General features: G+C 41.8%; 2 protein-coding genes across 3 annotated transcripts in view; both read right to left on the reverse strand.

Moving 5' to 3' along the window:
- Nucleotides 1-1,659: 1,659 nt before the first annotated feature.
- AMER3 (APC membrane recruitment protein 3) lies at nt 1,660-11,530 on the reverse strand. 2 transcript variants are annotated; one of them, XM_082690175.1, is made up of 2 exons: nt 10,109-11,530; nt 1,660-4,177 (listed from the first exon to the last, which is right to left on the reverse strand). In XM_082690175.1, the coding sequence occupies exon 2, from the start codon at nt 4,158-4,160 to the stop codon at nt 1,722-1,724; it is 2,439 nt and encodes an 812-aa protein (XP_082546301.1). In that variant the 5' UTR covers nt 4,161-4,177; nt 10,109-11,530; the 3' UTR covers nt 1,660-1,721. The 2 variants fall into 2 exon arrangements, with proteins under 2 accessions (XP_082546301.1, XP_082546300.1); XM_082690174.1 differs by having other exon boundaries at nt 1,660-4,180.
- Nucleotides 10,105-26,573, reverse strand: part of GPR148 (G protein-coupled receptor 148) — a gene marked incomplete at both ends in the record, with an annotated part of 51,251 nt that continues 34,782 nt past the window's right edge. Inside the window, 1 exon segment of the mRNA XM_082688980.1 lies at nt 10,105-10,471. Within this exon segment, the coding sequence (XP_082545106.1) occupies nt 10,105-10,471 (367 nt within the window).

Genomic DNA, 26,573 nt, shown 5'->3' on the forward strand with positions numbered 1-26,573 from the left:
ATTGGCAAGTCACATCAGCACTCCATGCCTTGGTCTCCACATCTGAGAAATGAAGACAGCTGCATTCAGACTGATGCAGGGATGAGGTAAACTATTCCATGTGTAACCTGCTCCCAGCACAGCTCAATAATCCTAACCATTTGTGGAAGTCCTGGGAGAGGGAATCATGTGTGGTTTTCCAAGAAGACTAGAAATGTCCCAGGGATGGGCCTGGTCAGAAGCCTATAGGAGCAAAAAGTAGGCCCCTGTAAGCAGTTGTTAACAAGGGCTGCACAGCATTTTCTAGTCTGAAATGAAGCCTCAGACAATCAGGAGAGGCACCAGAATGTGGTCAGCTGTGAGACTGCATCCTTCTGGTTGGAATTTCTCCCCCACCACCTGAACTACCCCTTTCTATGATGACCTTTTTTCCAGAAACTGTTTCATATCTGTGGTATCCCATCCTTTGCTCCTCACTGCAGCATTATGGGTGAGGTAGGGTCTTTCATGGAGAAACTTGATGCATGGTCTGTCACTGTACCTGATGTTCTGACACTTGCCCTTCCTGAGGATGAGGGCCTCCTTTTCCCTCCATGATTCTGAATATTTGGTACTGTGTATGTTGTTGTGGCTTTCAGAAGGATGAGAATTACAGCTCCATTTCGAGGTAAGTTTTCCTGAAGGGGGAGGCAAAGATGCTGACAGTGTGAAGGGGTGAAAATGGCAGAGTTGTGGACAATCAATCAGCTTCTTCCCTAAGAACATTTTGCTATCCTTGGCTTCATTTAGAGAAGTCAGGGAAAATTATTGGTCTGATTTGTGACAGAGAATTCACCAACTCCTATTGACTAGGGTCTGCAGGGTCTAGCCCTGGCAGAGTTGCACAGTAACACATGTTGTCTGTGGATTCAAGGTTTTTAATGAGATGAGGCTGTTCTTGCTTCTTATTCCCATGAGAAGTCCTTCAGAACCCCAGTACACTATGGTTACTTGTTCTGGAAATAGACTGGTGTGGGGTCAGTGCACATTCCTGACCTCATCTACAGTGCCCCATCCTGCCTCTTTCCCACTCTGCATCCCACCCCTAAGCCCTAGGCCACACATTTATTTTTCTCAACCCCTATGCAGACATCTTGACTCCCTCAATTGCCATTTATAAGATGTACTGTTATCTTCCCATCAGTTTCAAGCCTGAGCTCCTCTCTCTAACATGCTATATGAGGAGAATCCAGATGTGGCCACTTTACAGCCAACTGGGATTCGAATCTTCATTTCTTTGTGGGGAAATCAGTGAGGCACACTTTCAGAGCAATGGCAGCTGTGCAGCTGTCCTTGGCCTTGGGCTGCCCAGTACCTGGTCTGGCTGAACTGGTTCAGGCATGGATGCCTCCACATTAAAATGCTCTGCTCCACTTGCCTGTGTGCTTCTACCCCCACTCCCCCACAGTCCTCACATTAGGGACAGAGGCTGGAGGTTTGGATGTTAGGTTCTCTTGAATGTGGCCCCAAAGACACAGTTTCTGGTGAGTGAGGGCCCATGCTACAGATGAGGCTCAGCCATGGCTGGTCTGGGGGCCCTTCTTCCGGCTGGTTGCAGAGGAGGCCCTCATGGGCCAGGAAACTATAACAACTTTCTGGGGCACTTGCACAGGGGGCTCGCTTATACTGGATATTGGAAGTGAGGTCCAGGAATCCTGGGAGTTGGCCCGGGGGGCTCAGCTGGGTAGTAGGACCAAGAGGGGCTATGAATCCAGCCGGCCCCTAGGTGCTGCCTGTTCCACAGCCCTTGAACTGAGCTGAAGGGGCTGGTCATCCATGGAGACACAATAAGCCTGGGCATCCATCCTGGTGGGCTCCACCCTGAGTTGGCTAAGGTCCAGGATGTGACCTGCGCACCTCTGGTCCTGTGGGCTGTGGAGAGGATTAGCCAGGGAGGGCAGGCCACATACAACTGGCATGCTAGGGAATTTGTTAGGTTGTTTCTGCTGGATAATATCAGGGCCCCTGGCCTGAGGCTGCCTGCAGAGCCCATTGTTTGTGTCCTGTCTTGGCAGGTGTATAGAAGGGGGTTGGCAGTCTGGGTGGATGTGCAAAGCTGCCACCTGGGCCACACAGCCTATCAGGGGAGGTTCTACATCAAGAATGGTTCTGCCAGGATCTGGCCTCCAAGGATCTTGGAAACACTCCAAATTCCCAGGAGGTCTGGGCTCTTGGAAGCCAGGCCAAGGGTTTGGGATCTTATTTTTGCTGGAAGTGTCTGTTGTTGCAGAGGCTTCACACCCCAAAGAAGAAAACAAGCCTTCATGACAGCCTTGTGTCCCTCCTTCCCCAGACACTTGTGCACACTCCAGAGATGAGTCCCTAGGCGGAGTGCTGGTTCCCTGCTTGGACCCTCCTGTGATCTTACTCTCTCCAGCAAGCAGGCCCTTGGGATGAGAATGTGCCCACAGCTCCTGTCTGCTGGGTGCTGAGCCCACAGTAGTTCTACCTGCATCTGAAGCCCCAGGCCCCCTGCCCTCCAGTTTCACAGGATCTGGGCCCTTTTCCTCAGAGCCAGCTCCCAGATTCTCTGCTTGTCTCCTGGGTGAGGTTGCAGTTTCTCCAGGAGCTGAGGCAGGTGGGGTACGGAGTTCAGGGCCACGGCGAAGCCAGTTGATAATGCCCATGGTGATGGCAAGCTCGGTGTCACAGAGCTTTAGCAGGCACTCCTTGCCCTTCCAAGAGCTTTGCAAAAAGCCCTGGCTGAGCAGATCTGGCCCTGGTGCTGGGGCCAAGTTCTCCTCTGCCCCCACGTGGAAGCTGCACATGGACAGTGGCGCTCCTAGTGCCGGCCCTGACAGACTCTCAGACACACATAAGTCATCATCTAGGCTTGGGCCTATAGGGCCCTCGCTGGGGTCATAGAAAAGCTCATAGAGGGCGTCTCCACTGTAACTGTCACGGGGGAAGGCAGCTGCAGGTGTGCCTGAGCTTGAAGCCTCCTTCTTGTCCTCCTCAAGGCCAGGTGAGAAGGAGTCATAGTAGCCCTCATCACTTGTGGACACGGATTCTGGCTGTTCGCTCTTAGGGGTACCTGTGTCTATGGAGCTAGCTTTGGAGCCACTGTGGGGGTCCCTGCAGGGACACAAGGGTAGCTCAGCAAGCCCAGCTGCATCTAGTCTGGGATGGTCTGTGTCTGTCCCCTGGGGACCCCCCAGCCATGGCCCTAGTAGGGCACGGTGCTGCTGCCTCACAGAGTGATTCACACTGTCCCAGAACTTGGCAAAGTCAGACATCTCATTTTGGGCAGGTGATGCCAGCTGTTCCACACTGCCCTGGAAAGGGCCCCTAAGAACCTTGCTTTCAAGGATCTGGGATACCTGGGCTGGGCTCTCTGGGCCCTCATTCAGCTCCAGTGATGGCACTGAGTTTTCATCTGCAAAGATCTCCCCACAACCTGTGAGGGAGTCAAAGCTCTTGAGAGAGGCCACATCCTCACACAAGGCCCTGCAGAGGTCAAAGGAAGAGTCAGGCAGGAGCTCACTGTCAGATAGGTCCTGGCACAGGCTATCTGGCCCCAGTCCCTCACCTAAAGGGAAGAAAGTTTTGCCTGGCTGCCCACCATCCTCTGATGGCTCCCCAAGGGAAGACAGGCTCTCACCCTTGGTCACCAGTGAGGCCAAGTTCTCAGTCTTGTTTCTGCGAATGTGGAATAGGTTCCGAAAGCACTTCTTAGGTCGTTTCAGGGAGATCCTCTTCCTTGGGATGCTCTTGGCCACAGCTGGCACAAAGGGCATCTGGGGCACAAAGTGGCGGTAATCAATCATGCGCTGGCTGCCAGGGGGCCCTGGGAAGCTTGCACTGCCCACCAGCTGCCTTGTGGCTGTGCTTGCCCTGCCAGCCTCAGGCACACAGTCGTGAGTCTTGCTCTTTCGTACAAGTTTGAAGGTGGCCCCACAGAAGGCTGCAGCCCCCACCTGGGGTTCCAGCTCTGCCCCATTGTTGGAACATCTGTCATATCCTTGGGTGCTGGGACTAACCTGTGGGGCCCTTTCACAGTAGGGCCGCTGTTGCCCTCCTGGTGAGACTGACCAGGGACTTGTATCCTCCCTGGCCAGAGAGGTGGCTGATGGATCTGGGGGTTTCTCATGGGAAATCTGCAGGCTGGATTTGATGAAGGTCTTCCCTCTCTTCAGCTCCATGCTGCCAGTGCCCCAAACTGCTGTGAAGGAAAGCAGGAGACACTTAGAATCCAAGATGGAGGCCTATGGCTCTAGAAGACCTCTGCCTATGTCTGCTTACACTGTGGCCTTGTTGCTGAGTGATGACAACTAAATTTGGATCCTCTTCAGAGGCAGGGAGAGGGAAATGAGAATGGCTTCACCCGTGCTCACTGCTCCAGGGCTGCCCACTGCTCCACAGAAAACTGATGTTAGAAAAGCTAAATCACATGCTTAAAGTCACACACAGTGGGAACTAAACTGAGAGCAGACTGGGGTCTGGTGTTCTTGTGTTTGTGATCTCTCAACTCAACCAAGCATCCTCTCAAACTTTATCTAGCCAAGTCAGATTTCCATTTCCAGGCCCAAGCACTCTACATATAGCATCACAACTTTACAGTATCAGTGAAGAAGCAGTGGATTCAATAAATAAGCTCCTGCCTTCATCTAAAAGACAAAGCTCAAAGGAAAACCCAAGCCTGCCTTCTGGGATGGACATGGGTACTTATCAGTTGGAAGGAAAGACACATACCTTGCCCTCCAGGGCTACTGCATCTGTCTGAGGAGGCAAGACTCAGTCTACACAGAGACCATCAGGGCAAGGCACAGCCAAGCATATAACAGTGCATGCTGGGTTTGAGCACTGAGAAGAGAGATGGCATCATGGTAGAAGACCAAAGTGAGGAGTCAGACAAGAGACCAAGACCAGGCAGGTTAGATAGACACAGAACATGATGGGCAGGTATCGCTTTCTGTGCACACCTGAGAAGTGTTGATGTCTGGAGTGCCATCCAGAGTGCCACCCAGATGGATGTCCAGTCTAATCTAATGTGACAGACTGTTAGGATTGATTACCAATGTCTGTCCTGGGTGTGTGTGGGGAAGCCAGTAAGAGTGTTATCTTGACCATTTTTGCATAGCTGGGGAGTGTGACCTTCCTCTGAAATCAGTGAAGAGCTGTGAAAGCCTTCTGAGTGAGTGGGTGTGTAGAAACAGTAACATAACAAAGTTGGTGGTCTAAGACAATTTTTCTGACCTTTGAGTGGAGGACAGAATAAATTAGAGAGAAGTTTTGAGCAGAGAAGATTCACAAAAGGTAACTAAAGTGGGCTAAGTATGTGGAGATAAGATCCAGATGGAAGCTATCGTCATAAGTCACAAATAAGAGAGGTGAAATTATAGAGGGCCTTTCAAAGGCAGAAGTGCTAGGACCCAGCAACTGAATAAAGAGAGAGAAGTCATCAACACCGAGGAACAGTAAATACTGACTCAGAAGTGGGAAAAGGCGAGGAAGTAAAAACTGAATAAAGGCAAGGAAGGGGCCTGTGCCAAGAGCTGGTTTGAGAGAGAGAAGCAAGAATCTATAGTTTTAATCATGTTGCTTTTGGAATGTGTTTAGAAGCCTACACGAGTGGAACAAAAGAAGGTGATGCCCAAGAGCACCACCTGTGACCTTTCCTGGACTCTCCCTCTCTGCGTTCTCACTGGCCCCCAGCTCACAGCTCAGCCTGTTCCAGCAGCTCTTCCTCTCCTTGGTGATGATCTGACAGTCCATCCTGTCAGTTTGTCCAGGGAAAGATTACAGGAATGAATTTGGGGTTTCTTTGACTCTCCACAAGGACTTTCTTGATAGGGAGCTCCTGAATTCACTCCCCCATAATTTGTAGTCTGTGAGGGAGGGATGCAGCAAGTGTAAAGGCAAGTGGCTCTGTCAGTCTGCATGCCTTTGGGTCCATTGTCCACACAGATTTGCAGCTACCTTCAGAAAGCTGCTAGACAGATGTAAGCCATATAGGGTCAGATCTGGAGTCTCTCAAATGCTTATCCATGAGGACCTGGAGGTGAGCAGAGGGGCTGCCTCACAGCACAGTTAACAACATTAAAGCTGAAGAAGATGAAAAGGGGTGACAAGGTTGTCATTGTAGGGGTTCACAGGGGCAAGCTGACCAGCCTCAACCCTACTCCCACCTATAAGCAGTGCTTCCTAACCTGCAAAGCAACACCTGGGACTTCTAGCTGAAGGATAGGAGGAGCTGGCCCTGGACCAGGGAAAATGACAGAATCCAGATCTGGCTCTGGGGGCAGTTCAGTTCTTGGTGGCAGCATCCTGGATGGGACAGTGCTTCAAGCTGCCTTCTGCCTTTTGTGAGGTGGCATGTGCCCAAGCCTTTCCTACCCTGTATCTGCAGATCCCATTTTCATTCCCCATAGTCCTTTGTGGCATAGATAAGTCCTTCTTATCTGGTGGGTTTTAATATCCACAACATAGTGGATACTATCTAGACTCTGGAGTTGGAGAACCCAGATTTGAGTCTTGGTTACATCTTCTTATCCAGGTGAGAGCTTGGCCAATAACCTTATGAGATATACTGCTGTAACCTCCATTTTACAAAGGAGATACTAAGGTCCAGAAAAGTCAATAGGTTGGTTCAGTTTACCCATGTGGTAAGTGACAGAACTAAGATTTGAAACCAAGCCCATCTAATTCTGACCATATGCTCTTAATCATGATAGATATTCTTTGAACCAACAGTTCAAACTCCTCTTCATGGGAAATTTAAAAATCAATTAATAAATGTGTTTTTATGAAGAATTTTGGCAAGCACAATGAAAATGGTGATTGAAATAGAAAGTATAGTGCACACAAATTTAGAAAAATTATAATTGAAGATAATGTAATTTCTATGACATGAAATTTTAGAGATATTTATTATGAGATCTCTTTTCTATGTTTTACAAAAATCTTTTTATTACTATGCTCTTAGGAATAACTTCAAGTGAGCATGATAAAGATTACTTCACTGTGTGAAGAAATTGCAACTACAAGAACTGAAATGGTTTATCTGATACTCTAGGTGATATAGAGATCTGATCTCTATAAATAAAACTGAATTTTTAATTCTTAATTCAGTTAACTGATTTAAAATCACAAAGAACTGGAAATTTCACTATATTCTGAACTTCGAAAATAAAGTCTCAAAATAGCAATCATTTCTACAAATGGCTGGACTCAGTGTCACTGATGTTGCCAACTCTGTTTCCTGAGTTTAACACTTTGGCACATTGATAGGGAAATAAGCATTAAGATTCAGAATAATGATTGAGAAACTTGCTAAATACTGGAACAATTATGTGACATTCAGTGTATGTTCAGTCCAGATTCTACATTAAAATATTTTATCAGAGCCTGACTCTTTAGAAATGGGTCCATTTGTGACATGGGTTGGAAATCCCTTGGGGAGCTAGAGGGCCCACTGCCGAATTGGAGGAAGCTGAGAAGTCACCTTCCATGACAGTTCTCAGGGGCAGAGTAGAAATTATCTGGATAGCCAGATGTTGACACTGTCATTGCCTGAGGGCAGAGGCCAAATATGTCGAGGTTTCCAGCTGCAAAAGTGCACATTCTGCTTTGTAACCCTCTAGCTAAAGACCTCTCCAGTGGTGCTCAGCGTGAAACCTGAGAGGGAATCCTTTACCATGTTCCACATCCCTCCCCAAAAGAAAAAGTAGCACTGTCCCTTCCCTGGTTTGGTGCCTTCTACTCTGTAGCACTCAGTGATCATTGGCTCCTCATTCTGTTGCTTGTTTGGTCTTCTTACTCCCCAATGAGGTTGAAAACTCTCTAAGTTTCAGGACTCTAAATGCCATTGACAGTGAGCTACTGCTTATTTAAATGAAATATTTATGCTTTTGAGACATTTTAGTCACATATTTATGCCTAAATTTTCTAAATAGAATGCTGAATCTGGCATATATTTTTTTTTGAATCTGGCATTTTTTTTAAGATTTTATTTATTTATTTGACAGAGATCACAAGTAGGCAGAGAGGCAGGCAGAGAGAGAGGAGGAAGCAGGCTCCCTGCGGGGCAGAGAGCCCGATGCGGGGCTCGATCCCAGGACCCTGAGATCATGACCTGAGTGGAAGGCAGCGGCTTTAACCCGCTGAGCCACCCAGGCGTTATGCACCTCATTCTCTGAGAAAGGTCTCAGTGACACTAAGACCTTGGACTGAGTCTTGCTTCTCTAAAATGAACTTCCAAAGTCCATGAGAACAGGGACCACCTTGTGTATTTATTTAATCAAGTCTGTTTCACAGATGTGGTATTTAAACCAAGATCTAAAAGACAGTGGAAAACAACCAGGTAAGAGATGTGGGAAACATATTCCAGGCAGAGGGAACATCCCTCAGAAAGGCCTTGCTGAGCAAAGGATGAAGAATATTTAAAGCTCTGAAAGCAGGCCCAGGTGGCCAGAGCAGCAGGCCAGTGGGTTGAGGCCTAGAGATATGCAGGGCAGACTGCACCAGACCCAAGTTCACAGGTTGGGTCTTGGCTTTTATCCTATGCACAATGGAAAGCCAACCATCAAGGGTGAGTGACAGGGGTGAATTTTCAGTTTTAATGGATCAGTTGTAAATGAGAATAGAAAGCAGGCTCAAAGAGTGGAGGCAAGAAAACAGATTAGAGGTGAACCATGAGAGACTATGGACTCTGCAAAACAACCTGAGGGTTTTGAAGGGGCGGGGGGGTGGGTGGGAGGTTGGGGAACCAGGTGGTGGGTATTGGGGAGGGCACGAATCGCATGAAGCAGTGGGTGTGGTGCAAAAACAATGAATACTGTCTTGCTGAAACTAACTAAATAAATAAATAAATTGATTAATTAAATAAAATAAAAAGAAAGCAGATTAGAAGCCAGGCCAGGGGGGTGCCTGGGTGGCTCAGTGGTTTAATCCTCTGCCTTGGGCTCTGGTCTCAATCCCAAGGTCCTGGGATGGAGCCCCACAACAGGCTCTCTGCTCAGCAGGGAGCCTGCTTCCCTGCTTTCTCTGCCTGCCTCTCTGCCTACTTGTGATCTCTCTCTCTGTGTCAAGTAAATAAATAAAATCTTAAAAAAAAGAAGAAGAAGAAGAAGAAGCCAGACCAGGGCCTAGTGGAAAGTAAATAGTGACAGAGACTTTCCATGTATGCCAATCTTTCCTCTCAGAGTCTTACACAGAGTATGAGCTTGCATATGGATTTATTGCAAATTGAGAAAATGAAGTAATTCTACTAGCTGCTTTCTACAAGATGAATAACTTTAACTCCACTGCCTAGGATTTTCTTTTCCCTTTAGGAAGGTAATTCTGTCAGTTTCTTCCCTTTTTCAACATGAAAGTGATTGGGCATATCATGGAGCAAATAAAAACCTTGCAGGTACACATATAATAGCAGTGTTTTGGAGATAGAAAAATTTTGACTAATAGTTTTGGCATTTGCCTTGCCTTTCCCTGCCCCGCCCCCAACACCCAATAAAATCACAAGCCTTGAAATACAAAGAGGTGAATGGTGATAGGAAAGCAGAGGTTTCAGAGGGGAACCCCACCAAGGGACTTCCTGGACATTGGGGTCAGCGTAGGAGACTATGTATGGGGCAATTGTTTACCTCCGTAGAGGGTGTCTTGTCTAAGCCAAAACCTTCAGGGTGGATGGAGTGAAGGCTATTGTGGAGAAAGAAAGCCTCGTGTAATGGGGTGGGTGTGGGGTGGGGAATGAAGCAGAAATAGAATCTGCAGCAAGAACATCACCAATTCACCCAATCCCCACGCTGGGGAGACAAAGGACCTTTTGGGGAGCAAATGTTCTGGTCCACCTCCTCTAAGGGAGTCTTTAGGTGTTCCCGGGCTGCCCGGCTGAAAGAAAATGGGTCTCCAGTCTTATCTGTTCTTTCCCAGCCTCCGCAACCGCGCTCAAGGTTTCTCTTAGCCCAGACCAAAACGTGTCGTCGCCCCCAGACCCCAGACTCCGTAACATCCGCTCAGGACACTGTGGGGTAGAGAGGGTGCAGACCCTGATTCCTTCACTCAGTCCGCCCATCGCTCAAAAGAACATACAGAAATTTCCAAATCATCCCCTTTCTCCCCAAGCCTAAATCCTCGGCCTTTGCCGACTTACCGCTCGTGACCGGGAGTGTCGCAGTACGCGGCCTTGGCAGGGCGGAGAGCCGCGCCCGAGACCAAGCCGCACGCCGAGCTCAGCACCACGGTCAGCTCCTGGCGCCGCGCGCCCCCGCGGGGTGGGAAAGGAGGAGGGCCCGTGCCCGCTCGCCGAGGCTTGGAGGGGCGGGCCGTTGTGGCAGGAAGCGGGCATGGAAGGGTTAAGTCGAGGGAGGGCTCCGGGGTGGGGGCGGGGCAGAGAGCTTGTCTGAGTCCTCCGGGGCCGGCGCTGCTGGGGGCGACGTGAAACGCACTGGGCCCGGCTGGGGGCTGCTCTCGGAGAACTGTAGCCTCAGTGCCACCCGGACCTCGGTCAGCCTCGCTTTATTAAGTATTTCTCCGGTCTCTGTCTTGACTCTTCGCAAGGCTGTGGTTTTTCATTCCTCAGGCCCAGCTACGAATGCTGCTGGGATGTACAGCAGCGCAGTGGTCTCCCCTGGCTCCAGACCGCAAGCCTGTGCAGTGGTCCGAAAGCCTTAGAGTGCACAGGTGTTGGTACCCTGATCTCCGCAGCTCGTAGCGTCCAGGAAGATTTAACCCCAACCTTCTCGGAAAGGTTCCATCACACGGGGCCTAGTTGAGATTCCTACCCAGGATTCAGAGCGGATCTGGGGCAGGCCAGTCTCCTGAGGCGCGGCAGAAGTCTTACAGAACCTTCTTTACAGAGTGCCTTCCTTGGACCGGATTATATTATTTATGGGAACAAGGCACTTCCTTTACTGCTACTCATCGTGTGAGGTGTTCTGTTGCTTTGCCCTGCAGCAGTCTTGGGAAGAGCAGAAACGTTGTGGGAACTATCTCCCCGCTGGGCCTGGGCCAAGGACAGAGGGATGGCATGCTGGGGGAAAGGAATAAAGTATGGCTTAAGTAATCACTGGATGGCTCAAGGAGCAGTGCCAAGAACGTGGGGGAAGAGATGTGGGGTGGAGAGGGGCGGGAACACACAGCTGGTGCTGACGAAGCTGCTTATTCCTCGGAGGGGAAGTGGGCTGTAGAAGAGGGTGGAGGTAAGGGGCGGATTCCACACAATAGGGGTGAATGCAGGCAGTGAGTAACAGAAGGAAGGACATAGGGTTCGCCCAGTACAGGTGTGGGCTGAGGCCAGAAAGAGATCAGGGCTAGCGTAAATGGCAAAGGCCATGATTTTCTCAACACCCCAGAGTCGAGAGTTCCATTGCTGTCACCTCTGCTGACTGATGCAGCATGCATGATCCCAGATGTCCCCTCTCCAGGTGTTGATGGTATAGATCTGACCTTTCCTGTCAGTTTCTGGCCAGCAGAGTTCCTTTAGTCAATTCTTCCCCTACTAGGTAGAAACAAAGGCGGATCTATGTTTCATTGCAACATATACCGTAAATTAAGAATAAGACTCCTACAGACTCCATAGTCCTTACTAGTTAAAGTTAATAAACATTTGTTTCTTTTATTATGGTCTTCCCTCTTTTTCATTACAAGGACTTTATATTTTTCTTAAACTTTTCCCCTTTTGAGGAATAATTACGGGCTTAACTTCTTCCAATGAGTGATAATTGTTCTTTTCCTTTCCAATTTGTCACCCTTTGGCCATTGAGAGCTATTCTAAGCCATCTACTTTCCTCCCTCAGAGAGTTTTAAAATATCCTTATTTTTAAGAAACAAAACAAACTATATGGACGATTTATAATACATAATATTTTTTCTTCCCCAAAGACATTGGATCAGGTCTTCTCCGAGGACCCCTGGAAAGATCTTTCATACCAGGATGTTCTAGTTCAGACATTACTGAGTGATTTTTAATAGTGTTCTATTGTAAACTTGCATTATGTTATTTTTATAACACATGTAGTTTTCTCATCAGGACTCACCACATTTTGGGGCTGTGGCTCTAACACTTTTCTTTCCTGGAATGGAAAAATAGGGTTCTTTGCCCTTGTTCCCTGGTTATTGATTGAACTATGGGTCTCGGACCATCTGGCCATAACCTTTGCTTTCTGACAAATTCAAAGGATTTTACCTGACTGTGAGCACAAATATGGCAGTAGCCTGTCAAGTGCTTCAGTTTGGGTGCAAAAATCCAGGTTTGCAGCCTAATAGATCAATAGCATAATAGATCAATAGCATAATAGCCTCAATAGATCCTCAGAGAGGATTGCGAGGTGAGGTGGTGGGCTCCTATGCCCACAAGGAAGCATGAGAGGGCTGGCACTGTCAACGTGGAGAAGAAAGACTTCAAGAGCCACAATTTGGAAAGGTAGAGTAGGTGGTTTCAAGAGCCAAAATTTGGAGTAGAGAAGAAGGATGATGGCTCCAAGGATGGATGTGGCAAGAGGCACCCTAGTACTTAGGCTAGTTCCCCTGCAGAAAGATGTCCTCCACAATCTCAAACAAACGAGCATTAGGGATACATTCACATGATGTGGCCTACTGCAATGACTGGGTGGTTTCTTGTTCTTTCAAAGGTAACTGTATTTTGTTTTATTTTTTAAAAATTGTTTTAAAAATATGGAACACTTCATGAATTTGCATGTCATACTTGCATAGGGACAATGTTAATCTTCTCTGTATTGTTCCAGTTTTAATATATGTCCTGCAGAAGTGAGCACAAAATTACCTATATTTTAAAACTTCCATCTTAAAAAAAAAAAGCTGTAACAGTTTGTTTCTTTTTCTTTTTAAAAGTTCTGGTAAAATATATGTAACATTGAATTTTTCATTTAAATATATTTTTTAAAGATTTTATTTATTTATTTGACAGAGAGAGATCACAAGTAGGCAGAGAGGTAGGCAGAGAGAGAGAGAGAGAGGGAAGCAGGCTCCCTGCTGAGCAAAGAGCCCGATGTGGGACTCGATCCCAGGACCCTGAGATCAAGACCTGAGCCGAAGGCAGCAGCTTAACCCACTGAGCCACCCAGGCGCCCCTCATTTCAATATATTTTAAGTGTATAATTCAGTGTCATTAAGTCCATTCACATAGTTATACACCATCATGTCTCTTTCCAAGATATTTTTATGACCCCCAACAAAAACTCTACCATTTAAGCAAAAACTCCTCATTTATCTCTCCCCCTAGGTGCTGGTAGCCTGTATTCTACTTTCTTTCTCTATGAAGTTGACTGTTGTAGGTAATTCATATAGATGGAATCATACAATATTTGTCCTTTTGTGTCTAGTTTATTTCACTTAGCATAAAGCTTTCAAGGTTCACCTATACTGTAGTTATGAATGAAAATTCCATTCTTTTTTAAGGCTGAATAATATTATACTGTATGTCTATATATTTTTTATCCATTCTTCCCTTGATAGACATTTGAGTTGTTTCCACCTTTTGTCTATTGTGAATATTGTGAATGTTGGTATACAAATATCTGTTCAAGTTTCAGCTTTCATAACTTTTGAGTATTTACCTGGAAGTAGAATTGTTGGGTCATAATGGTAATTCTATGTTTAATTTTTTGAGGAGCCATTGTACTTTTTTCTACATTGTACCTTTTTATACACCACTTTATATTCCCACGAGCACTGACAAAGGACTCTAACTTCTCTACATCCTTACCAATTAATTATTTGTTATTTTCTGTGTTTTTATTGTTTTTTAACAATAGTCATTCTAATGAGTATGAAGTGATATCTCATCGTGGTTTTGATTTGCATTTCCCTGGTGATTAGTAATATTAAGGAATTTTTCATGTAATTATCAACCATTTGTATATATTCTTTGGAGAAATGTCTATTTAAGTCCTTTACAGATTTTTAAGTTGTATTATATTTTTTCCTGACTGTAATGAGATATTATTGACATACCCATATGAAAGCTTAGAGTGTACCATCTGATTATTTGAAACATGTATATATGGCAAAACATCTCCCCACAACATAGGGTATAGTAGTAACATTTAAGGTTTACTTTCTCAGCAACTTTTTTTTCTTTCAAAATTTTATTATATTCAAGTTAGTTAGCATACAGTGTAGTATTAGTTTCAGGGGTAAAATTCAGTGATTCGTCAGGTGTGTATAATACCCAGTGCTCATTACATCAAGTGCTCTCCTTAATGCCCACTATCTAATTACCTCATCCCCCCACCTACCTCCCCTCCAGCAACACTCATTTTGTTCCCTAGAGTTACAAATCTCTTATGGTTTACTTCCCTCTCTGTCTTTATCTTATTTTATTTTTTCTTCCCTCCCTCTATGTTCATCAGTTTTGTTTCTTAAATTTCACATATGAGTGAAATCATATGGTATTTATTTTTCTTTAACTGACTTATTTCACTTAGCCTTACCCTCTAGTTCCATCCACCTCATTGCAAATGGCAAGATTTCCTTATTTTTGATGTCTGAGTAATATTCCACATTTCTTCTTGATCCATTCTTGAGTTGATGGACATCTGGGCTCTTTCCATAGTTTGGCTATTGTGGACATTGCTGCTATAAACATTGGGGTGTTCATGCCCCTTAGAACCATTATGTTTGTATCCTTAGGATAAAGACCTAGTAGTGCAGTTGCTATCTCAAAGGGTAACTCTATTTTTAACTTTTTGAGGAACCTCCAGACTGTTTTCCAGTGTCTGCACCAGCTTGCTCTCCCACCAACAGTGTAAGAGTATTCCCCTTTCTCTGCATGCTTGTCAACATCTGTTGTTTCCTGAGTTGATCATTTTAGCCATTCTGACTGGTGGTATCTCACTGTTTTGATTTGTATTTGTATTTGTAATGAGGTGGTATCTCATTGTGGTTTTTATTTGTATTTCCCTGATGCTGAGTGATGTGGGGCACTTTTTCATGTCTGTTGGCCATTTGTATATCTTCCTTGGAGAACTATCTGTTCATGTTTTCTGCCCATTTATTGACTGGATTTTGGGTTTTTGGGGGTGTTGAGTTTGATAAGTTCTTTATAGATTTTGGATACTGGCCCTTTATCTGATAAGTCATTTACAAATATCCTCCCTCATTGCATAGCTTGCCTTTTAGTGTTGCTGATTGTTTCCTTCTCTCTGCAGAAGCTTTTTTATCTTGAAGAAGTCTCAATAGTTCATTTTTACTTTTGTTTCCCTTGCCTCTGGAGACATGTCTAGTAAGAAGTTGTATGTTGAGATCAAAGAGGTTGCTGCCGAAATTCTCCTCTAGGATTTTGGTGGATTCCTTTCATCTATTTTGAGTTTAATTTTGTGTATGGTATAAGAAACCTGTTGACATCACAATGTCAGACTTTACACTATATTACAAAATTGTAGTCATCAAGACGGTATGGTACTGGAACAAAAGCAGACACATAAGTCAATGGAAAATAATAGAGAACCCAGAAATAAACCCTCAACTCTATAGTCAATGACTCTTGAACAGAGCAGGAAAGAATATCCAATGGAAAAAAAGAATCTTTTCAACAAATGGTGTTGGGAAAATTGGACAGTCACACGCAGAAGAATGAAACTGGACCACTTTCTGAAAAACTTTCAAGTATATAATACTATAGTGTCAGTTATTGTCACTATACTGTACATTAGATCCCCAAAGTTATTCATCTTATAGCTGGAAGTTTGTGTCCTTTGACCAACATCTCCCCATTTCCCCCACCCTCCATCACCTGCAACTACCCTTCCACTTTCTCCTATGAATTCAGCTTTTTAAGATTTTACATAGAGCTGAAATAATACATTATTTGTCTTTGTCTTACATATGTCACTTAGCCCTCAAGATCACCCATGTTGCCATAAAAGGCAGAATTTACTTATTTTTATGACTGAATAATATTCTACTCTGTGTGTGTATGTGTGTGTGTGTGTGTGTGTGTGTGTGTGTGTCTTATCCATTCATCCATTGATGAACACTAAGGTCATTTCTATGTCTTGACTATTATGAATAATGCTGGAAAGAGCATGGGGATGCAGATATATTTTTGAGATAGTGGTTTCATTGCCATTGGATGTATCCCAGAGGTGAATTTGCTGGATCATATAAAATTCTATTTTTTAATTTTTTGAGGAATGTCCATACTGTTTTATGTAGTGGGTACAATAATTTACATTCTCACCAATAGTATACAAGGATTGCATTTTCCCCACAGCCTCTCCTCTTGCTGTGTATTTGTGCATTTGATAATAACAATAACAAGTTAGACTTTTTAGTCTAACTAACAAGTGTAAGGTGATATCTTGTGGTTTTGATGTGCATTTTCCTGATAATTAGTGATGTTGAATACACTTGAAGATATGTTTCATGTCTTTTGGTCACTTGGATGTCTTCTTTGGAAAATATCTTTTCAGGGGGTGCCTGGGTGTCTCAGTGGGTTAAAGCCTCTGCCTTTGGCTCAGGTCATGATCCCAGGTCCTGGGATAGAGCCTGGCATTGGGCTCTCTGCTCAGCAGGGAGCCTGCTTCCTCCTCTCTCTCTGCCTGCTTCTCTGCCTACTTGTGTTCTCTGTCTGTTAAATAAATAAATAAAAATCTTAAAGAAAATATCCATTCAGTTCCTCTGCTAATTTTTTTTTAACTTTTTATTTTTTATAAACATATATTTTTAGGCTAATAATATCCAAAGTATATAAAGAATTCATATAACTCAGTAACAACAACAGCAAAAACAATTGATTAAAAAATTAGCAGAGCAACATGGAGGCTCTGCTAATTTTTTAATCAATTGTTTTTGCTGTTGTTGTTACTGAGTTATATGAATTCTTTATATACTTTGGATATTATTAGCCTCTTATCACATAGAGGGTTACTAAATATTTTTTCTCATTCCATAGGTGGCCTACATTTTGTTAATTATTTCTTTTGCTGGGCATTGCACAAGATTTTTAGTTTGATGTAGTTGTACTTTTTTATTTTTGCTATTGTTCCTTGTGCTTTTAATGTCATATTTTAAAACTCATTGCCAAGACCAATGTCAAGTTTTTCCCCCTGTGTTTTCTTCTATAAGTCTTATAATGTCAGGTCTCTCTCTATATATATATTTTTTTAAACTAGGCTTCACACCCAATGTGGAGCCCAGCCTGGGGCTTGAACTCATGACCCTGAGATCAAGACCTGAGCTGAGATCAAGAGTCCAATGCTCAACTAATTGAGCCACCCAGGTGCCCTCAGGTCTTGTATTTAAGTCTTTAATCCATTTTGAGTTAATTTTTATGAGTCATTTGAGATAGAGCTCCAGTGTCTTTTTTCTGCATATGAATATACAGTTTTCCTAACAACATTTATTGGGGAGATTATTCATTTCCCCACTGAGTATAGTAGCTGTCTGTAAATGCATGGGTTTACTTCTGGCCTCTTAGTTCTGTTCCACTCATCTATGTGCCTGTTTTTATGCCAGTACCATGCTATTTTGATTATCATAGCTTTGGAATATAATTTGAAATCAGGGGATATGATGCTTTCAGCTGTGTTCTTTCTTTCTCAGGGTTTGGGGTCTTTTGTGGTTCTTTGGAATTTTAAGATTGTTATTTTTGTTTCTGTTGAAAAATGCCATTAGAGTTTTGATAGAGATTGCATTAAATCTATAGATGACTTTGAGTAGTATGCACATCTGAACAATATTAATTCTTCTCCCACAAACATGAGATAATTTCCCATTTATTTCCATCCTCAATTTTTTTCATCAATATTTTAGAGTTTTCAATGTACAGATCTTTCACCTCCTTGGTTAAATTTATTATGTTTTGCAATATTACAGATATAATTAGTTTATTTAATTCTTTTTCAGATTGTTGTTCATTCTTGTCCTTTCTTTCTTTTACCAATGTGTATCACACTGATTGATTTGTGGATGTTGAACCACTCTTGCAACCCAGGAATAAATTGTTGGGAACCTTCTGATTCTTGAATCATTTCCTTAATGAGGAAATAAATAGACATTGAAAATATGCTGGAAAAATATTCACAAAACATTTCTAAATAAAAAGCAGTCTAAGTCAACAAAACTAGAAGCTGGTTCTTTGCAAAAATTAAGAAGATTGATAAACATCTGGCCAGACTTATCCAAAAGAAAAAAGAAAGAGCCCAATTTACTAAATCATGAATGAGAGAGGAGAGATCATGGCTAATACCAAAGAAATAGAAACAATTATTAGAAATTACTACCAGCAACAATATGCTAACAAATTAAGCAATCTGGAAGAAAGAGATGCATCCCTGGAAACTAATAAACTACCAAGACTGAAACAGGAAGAAAAAAACAATCTGAACAGAACAATAACCAGTAAGGAAATTCAAGCAGTAATCAAAAACCTCCCAAAAGAACAAAAGTCCAGGACCAGATGGCTTCCCAGGGGAATTCTATTAAACATTTAAAGAAAAATCATACCTATTCTACTGAACCAATTTCAAAAAGTACAAATGGAAGGAAAACTTCCAAATTCTTTCTATAAGGCCAGGATTACCCTAATTCCAAAACCAGACAAAGACACCAACAAACAGGAGAATTACAGACCAATATCCCTGATGAACATGGATGCCAAAATACTCAGCAAGATCCTAACTAATAGAATCTAACAGTATATTAAAAATATTATTCACCATGACCATGTGGGATTTATTCGTGGGATGCAAGGGTGGGTCAACATTCAAAAATCAATCAGTGTGATAGAGGACATTAATAAAAGAAAAGACAAGGGCCATATGATCCTCTCACTTGATGAAGAAAAAGCATTTGACAAAATAAAACATCCTTTCCTGATTAAACTCCTTAAAGTTCAGTGATAGAGAGAACATACCTAAATAATATAAAAGCCGTACGTGCAAAGCCCACAGCAAATATTAGTCTCAGTAGGGAAAAACTGAGAACTTTTCCCTTAAGGTCAGGAACTTGACAGGGATGCCCATTCTATTATTGTTCAACACAGTACTAAAAGTCATAGCCTCAGCAATCAGAAAACAAAAAGAAATAAAAGGTACTCAGATTGGCAAAGAAGTCAAACTCTCCCTTCTTCACAGATGACATGATACTGTATGTGGAAAACCCAAGAGATGCCACCTCCATGTTACTAGAACTCATACAGCAATTCAGCAACATGGCAGGATACAAAATCAGTGCACAGAAATCAGTTGCATTTCTATACACTAAAAATGTAACAGAAGAAAGAAAATTGAGGAATCAATTCCATTTACAATAGCACCAAAAATGATAAGATACCTAAGAACAAACCTAACCAAAAAAGTAAAGGATCTATATTCTATAAACTACAGAACACTTATGAAAGAAATGGAGGTTGACACAAAGAGATGGAAAAACATTCCATGCTCATTGATTGGAAGACCAAACATAGTTAAAACGTTGTTAAAATATATATGTTACCCAGAGCGATCTCAACTTCCAATGCAATCCCTATCAAAATACCACTGACATTTTTCACAGAGTTGGAAAAAACAATCCTAAAATTTGCATAGGACCACAAAAGACCCTGGATAGCCATGGGAATGTTGAAAAAGAAAACCAAAGCTGAGAGCATCACAATGTCTTCAAGCTACATTACAAGACAGCATGGTGCTGGCACAAAAACAGACACAGAGATCAATGGAAGAGAATAGAGAACCTAGAGATCGAACCTCAACTCTATGGCCAAGTAATCTTTGACAAATCAAGAAAGAATATCCAATGGAAAAAGGACAGTCTCTTCAACAAATGGTGCTGAGAAAATTGGACCGCCACATACAGGAGAATTGAATTGGATGGCTTTTTTACATCCTACACAAAAATAAACTCAAAATGGATGAAAGACCTAACTGTGAGAAAAGACTCCACCAAACTCCTAGAGGAGAATACAAGCAGCAACCTCTTTGACCTTGGCCACAGCAACTTCTTGCTAGACACATCTCCAAAGACAAGAAAAACAAAACCAAAAATGAACCATTGGACTTCATCAAGATAAAAAGCTTCTGTACAGTAAAAGAAATGATCAACAAAACTAAAAGCAGCCTCCAGAATGTGAGAAGATATTTGAAAATCAGATAAAGGATTCATCAAACCAAACACCCCCTCCCAAAGAAAATAATCCACTCAAGAAATGGGCAGAAGATATGAATAGACACTTCTCCAAAGAAGACATACAAATGGCTAACAAACACATGAAAAACTGTGCAACATCACTAGCCATCAGGGAAATAAGAATCAAAACCACATTAAGATACCACCTTGCAGCAGTTAGAATGGCAAAAATTAAAAAGACAGGAAACAGCAAATGTTGGTGAGGATATGGAGAAAAGGGAACCTTCTTACACTATTGGTGGGAATGCAAGCTGGTACAGCCACTTTGAAAAACAGTATGGAGATTCCTCAAGACATTAAATATGGAGCTACCCTCAAGAAATTAAAAATAGAGCTTCCATATGACCCTGCAATTGCACTACTGGGTATTTACCCCAAAGATACAGATGTAGTGAAAAGAAGGGCCATCTGTATCCCAATGTTTATAACAGCAATGGCCACAGTCGCCAAACTGTGGAAAGAACCAAGATGCCCTTCAATGAACGAATAGATAAGGAAGATGTAGTCCATATACACTATGGAGTATTATGCCTCCATCAGAAAGGATGAATACCCAACTTTTGTAGCAAATGGACGGGCCTGGAAGAGATTATGCTGAGTGAAATAAGGCAAGCAGAGAGAGTCAATTATCATATGGTTTCACTTTTTTGTGGAGCATAAAAAAATAGCATGGAGGACAAGGGGAGATGGAGAGGAGAAGGGAATTGAGGGAAATTGGAAGGGGAGGTGAACCATGAGAGACTATGGACTCTGAAAAACAACCTGAGGGTTTTGAAGGGGCAGGGGTGGGAGGTTGGGAGAGCCAGGTAGGTGGTGGGTATTAAGGAGGGCACATATTGCATGGAGCACTGGGTGTGGTGCAAAAACAATGAATACTGTTACGCTGAAAAGAAATTTAAAAAAAAAAAGCAAAAAAAAGGCATTTTCACAAATAATAATAAAAAAAAAAATAGAGCAACCCTATGACCCAGTAATTGCATTACTAGGTATTTACCCCAAAGATACAGATGGGGCATTTGCACCCCATTGTTCATAGCAGCAATGTCCACAATAGCCAAACTGTGGAAGGAGCCAACATGCCCTTCAACAGATGAATGGATAAAAAAGATGTGGTTCATAAGTACAATGGAATGTTACTCAGCCATCAGAAAAGTTGAGCACCTATCATTTGCATCAACATGGATGGAACTGGAGGGGATTATGCTAAATGAAATAAGTCAAGCAGAGAAAGCAATTATCATATGGTTTCACTCACATGTGGCATATAAGGAATAGAATGGAGGAGCATAGGAGAAGGGAGGGAAATCTGAATGGGAAGATATCAGAGAGGGTGGCAAACCATGAGAGACTCTGGACTCTGGGAAACAAACTGAGGGTTACAGAAAGGAGGGGGGCAGCGGAGGGATAAGGTAATTGGATGATGGGTATTAAAGAGGGCACGTGTTGTGATGAGCACTGGGTATAAAAACAAACCCACCAAGAACTGCTGAGCAAAAAAAAAAAAAGTCTAGATAAAGCACATACAATCTGTTTTTAATTCTATATAATAAATATATTAATCAAAGTTACTTGAATACTGAAATGTTATAATGATTATATTTGGATAGTAATATTATGAATGATTTTGTGACTTTTTCCCCCTAGGTTCTTATATATCAATGTAGCTAATATTAAAACCATACACACACACATACACATACATGCACTTATACACACTCACAAACATACATATATTTATTTTATGTATATAAAAATCTGGCAGACATTTTTGATAAATAAATTTAACACTGTGACTACTATATTTTTAAGAATATGTCTACCATATTGTGTTTGTTACTCTCAATGTCTTTTATTTCTGTTTCTTTTCTGTTGTCAAGTTGAATTTTTTTTCCCTGTTATCAATTTTTCCTAACAGAGATGGATTCATTCTAAAGCTAATGAAGTTTAAGCTTTAGAATGCCTTGTTTGGATAGGCCCCCACTTAAATACTCACTTTTGTTTTGGTGATTTTATTTTGTAAAATTGTGTAACTTTTAAACTACATAGAAACTGGATCTTCCCCTACCTCTACATTTTCTTATTTTACTAGTTACCTTTAAAATTTTAAACATTATGTTTAACATTATATATATTATTTTTAGGAATATCTAATCACCCTACTTTTCTTTCTTTCTCACAGAAAGAGAGCCTTCCCATACATTAACTTCCTTCCAGTGCTTTCCTGCTTCCTTCCATGTTATTGTTACTTATGCTTTTTTTAAAAACACATATTTTAAAATAATCTTTGCATCCAATGTGGGGATTCAACCCACAAACCCCAAGATCAAGAGTCACATGTTCTTCCTGCTTAGCCAGCTAGAAATGCCTTGTTACAATGTTTTTAATTACTGCTTATTTTTACCTACAAAATAATTGTAATCATTACCATGATCATTATCATCTGTTTATATTTTAAGTCAAGTGACTTTTTTCTTCCTCGGTGGCTCATGAATGAATAAAATATACCTCTGGGAAGTCTGTGGTGTGTTCATGAACATCATTTCACTGAACCCTAGTATGTAATCCACTGAAAGAAGTGGCAGATTCCTTTCCAAAATACTCAGAGTCCTGGTGGCTGAACAGATACATGATGTCCTTGGTCGTGCTCTTACCATACATGACAGTTTTTCTTAGAAGAAATCACCAGGAATGCACCTCTTCCTGGAGTCACCATGTAAGAGAAAGGGCTGGATCCATACAGACCCAGCTCCTATACCCCTAGAGCTCATTTCATGGCTATGCCATGACCATATATGGTTAGGGTGGAGGGAGGGCTTCCTTGTGAAGATGGGCCTCCACTGGACCTGGTTAGAACACAAAGGGCATAAGATATCACTATATTATACACTGCTCTCCTTGGGTTTCTCCAGAAGCAGGCCCTGAGTATATAAGAGGAAACCATTTATTTGGGATGTGATGCCAGGAACCACTGAGAGTGAATGGGGCCTATAGGCAGCTGATAAAGGGGTGCTATTCTATCAAGACATTTGCTTCTGTAGGAAGGCTGGCCCTCAGTCTAGAATACTCCACCCAGGCGAAGGACATGGGTATAGATTTATCTTTTAGAGACAATGGATATTAGCATTTGTCCTGGGCTTGTCCTGGGCATAAATTGAGATGCTCCTATGCTCAAAGAAGGCCTGGGCAGAGAGACCTAACAAACTTAATAGTTAATCTGTTTGTTTGCTCATCTTCTGAGCTACTTTATTTGCTGATTCTTTGTAAGTGGCCAATCTTTTCTCTCTGTTGCTTTTAAATTTCCTGGTGATATGTCTACATACAGATTTCACTTTATTTATTCCCTTTTTAGGTGTAATTTTTTCCTAGATCTGAGGCTTACCAACTTCAAATGATTCTAGAATATTCTCAAGCTTTATCTCTTCAAATGTTGCCTTGTTTCCATTTCCTCTGTTATTCTCTCTGGAATCTAGGTATGTTAGATTTTCCTACCCTTTCTTCTGTATCTCTTCATCCCTCTCAATTTTTTTCTTTATATTTTGGGGTTGGATCATGGATAATTTCTTTAGATCTACACTTCACTTCCTTACTTAGTTCTTGTGGTACCCTGTTTTTAATGTTTTTTTGAAATATTTTATTTATTTATATGTTGGAGAGAGCACAAGTGGTGGAGAGGAATGGCAGAGGGAGAAAGGGAAGGAGACTCCTTGCTGAGTAGGGAGCCAGGTGTGGGGTTTGATCCTGGGACTGCAGGGTAATGATCTGAGCTGAAGGCAGACACTCAACCAGGAGAGTCACCCAGGTGTCCCTTTTATATCTTTTTATTTCTTTTCATCTTTTAAAAAAATTTTATTTTGTTATGTTAGTCACCATACAATACATCATTAGTTTTTTTTTCTTTTATGCCAATATTTATTTATTTTTTAATTTTTCAGCATAACAGTATTCCTTTTTGATGTAGTGTTTCAAGATTCATTGTTTATGTATAACACCCAGTGCTCCATGCAATATGTGCTCTCCTTAATACCCACCACCAGTCTCACTCATTCCCCCACCCTTTTCCCTTCTAATACTCCCAGTTTGTTTCTCAGAGTCCACACTTTCTCATGGTTCATCTCCACCTCCCCCCTTCACTTTTCCTTTCCTTCTTCTAATGTTCTCCATGTTATTCCTTATGTTCCACAAGTAAGTGAGACCATATGATAATTGACTTTCTCTGCTTGACTTATTTCACTCAACATAATCTCCTCCAGTGCCATCCATATCGATGCAAAAGTTGGGTATTCATCCTTTCTAATGGCTGAGCAACATTTCATTGCGTATGTGGACAACATCTTTATCCATTTGTCTGTTGAAGGCCATCTTAGCTCTTTCTACAGTTTGGCTATTGTGGACATTTCTGCTATGAACATTGGGGTACATATGACCTGTCTTTTCTACATCTGTATCATTGGGGTAAATAGCCAGTAGTGCAATTGCTGGGTCATAGGGTAGCTCTATTTTTAATTTTTGAGAAATCTCCATACTGTTTTCCAAAGTGGCTGCACCAACATTCATTCCCACCAAGAGTATAAGAACATTCCACTTTCTCCACATCCTCTTCAACATTTGTTGGTGTATCTTTCTCATTGAGTTTTTAACTTCAGTTATTATATAATTTATTTCTAGAATTTTTTTTAATTTTTAAAAGATATATTTATTTATTTTAGAGAAAGAGAGAGTGATTGCAAGTGAGGGAAGGGGCAGAGAGAAAGAATCTTCAAGGAGACTTCCCTCTGAGCACAGAGCACATCACAGGGCTTGATCTCATGATCATACCCATGAGAGTATGACCTGAGCCAAAACTAAGAGTCTGATGTTTACCCAACTGAGCCACCCAGTTACTCCCTAGAAGTATTGATGGTTTGCATATCTGTTCAGCCATCATAACTTCTTGGTAATTTTCATAGTCTCTTACTAATTGTTCACATTTGTAAGACCTTGTTAATTTATTGAAGCCTTTTAAACTTACTTTGCATTCTGTGTCTCATCTGAAGTCTTGGTGGTCTGATTTTGTTTTCTGCCTTTTCTCTTGACTCTCAGTCATGTTATATATTTCATGTGAGTTTTGAATTCTTCTCATAGTAAACTAACCAATTTCGTTAAATTTTATCTATGGTATTTCCAGAAGCTTTGATTAAGGTTGACTAACTTGAGAAAGTATTTGAGCTTATTTCTTCTAGTTTTTCTGGAGGCTCTACAAATCTGGGATCACCTTAAATTAAATTTTATGGTTGAGTATTTTTGTGTGTGACTTGAGGTGGCAAATCCATTCAATGGCTGACTTCCAGTCATAAATTTTCCTCCATCCACTGCCAAGTTCAAGACAGAAAAGCTTCTCGGCTTACCTCCTCAATTCAGAGAGTCTATGCTTTATTCCATGCTTAGGTTCCCAGCTTTATGCTGATGCTTCCTTTTAGACTCTTCACCTTGGAGACCCTGAGCTTTGTTCCCTCTTACAAACACCCCTCAAAGGGCTAGATCTTAACCTCAAGGCCTCCATGGTTTTGCAACATCCTGAAGGCAAAGCCAGTACCGGCTGATTTCCAAGGAATCCTAATTTTTCTTCATTTTTGGCTTTACCGAACTCATGACTGATTTAAGGTATTTTTCAGTAGTGAGCCTTGCTATTATATTTTGCTATTATATTTTATATTTATATATTACATTTATATTTATATATTATTTTATATAATAACATACATTAATATATGCTGTTATATTATATATATTTATATATTACATTTGCTATTATATTATATTTTCAAAAGTGGAGCTGCTTAGAATATTTAGTCCACTATACTGTCAGAGATGGATGAAGGCATACCCACCTCCTTTTTTCAGAAGAAACTCCTCACACTCAATGTCAGCTCTCAAGAGAACCACTGGGTCTTGGGCTGAATAAAGTGAGCTATGCCCATAACACACCCAATATTATGTTAGCATGTGTTTATTTACTTTTTGTTCTGCTCAGGCCTTTGGTCAGGATTATTTGAAAATTTCAGTTTGGGCTCAGCTGAGCTACAAGAATCCCAAAACCCTTCTCTGATCCTATGGGTCTTTAAAGAAGGGAAGCTCTGCAATGATACATGGTGTTGATGGCAAAGAGAGGAAGACAGATGGTAGTAGGAATAATATTATAATATATTAAATATAATATATTAAATATAATGTAACATAACATGTATTTATAATATAAATATTATTAGTGGAATAATAATAGCAGAAGCTATTATTCTATGATATAGCTATGATCCCTCATGCACAGATTCACCCTGTGTAACTGATCTTAAATGATACTATTTGACATTGTTTTTAGGGGAACTAGTACCTTTCCTTTCACTTTCCTGTCCAAAGTTACAAAATTAACTTAAAATGTTTTTTACTGTGAAAGAAGGAATATATAGGATGCCAATATCCCTTGATTTAGATCT

The sequence above is a fragment of the Mustela nivalis genome (assembly GCF_964662115.1).
Source record: "Mustela nivalis genome assembly, chromosome: 11".
Lineage (NCBI taxonomy): Eukaryota > Metazoa > Chordata > Mammalia > Carnivora > Mustelidae > Mustela > Mustela nivalis.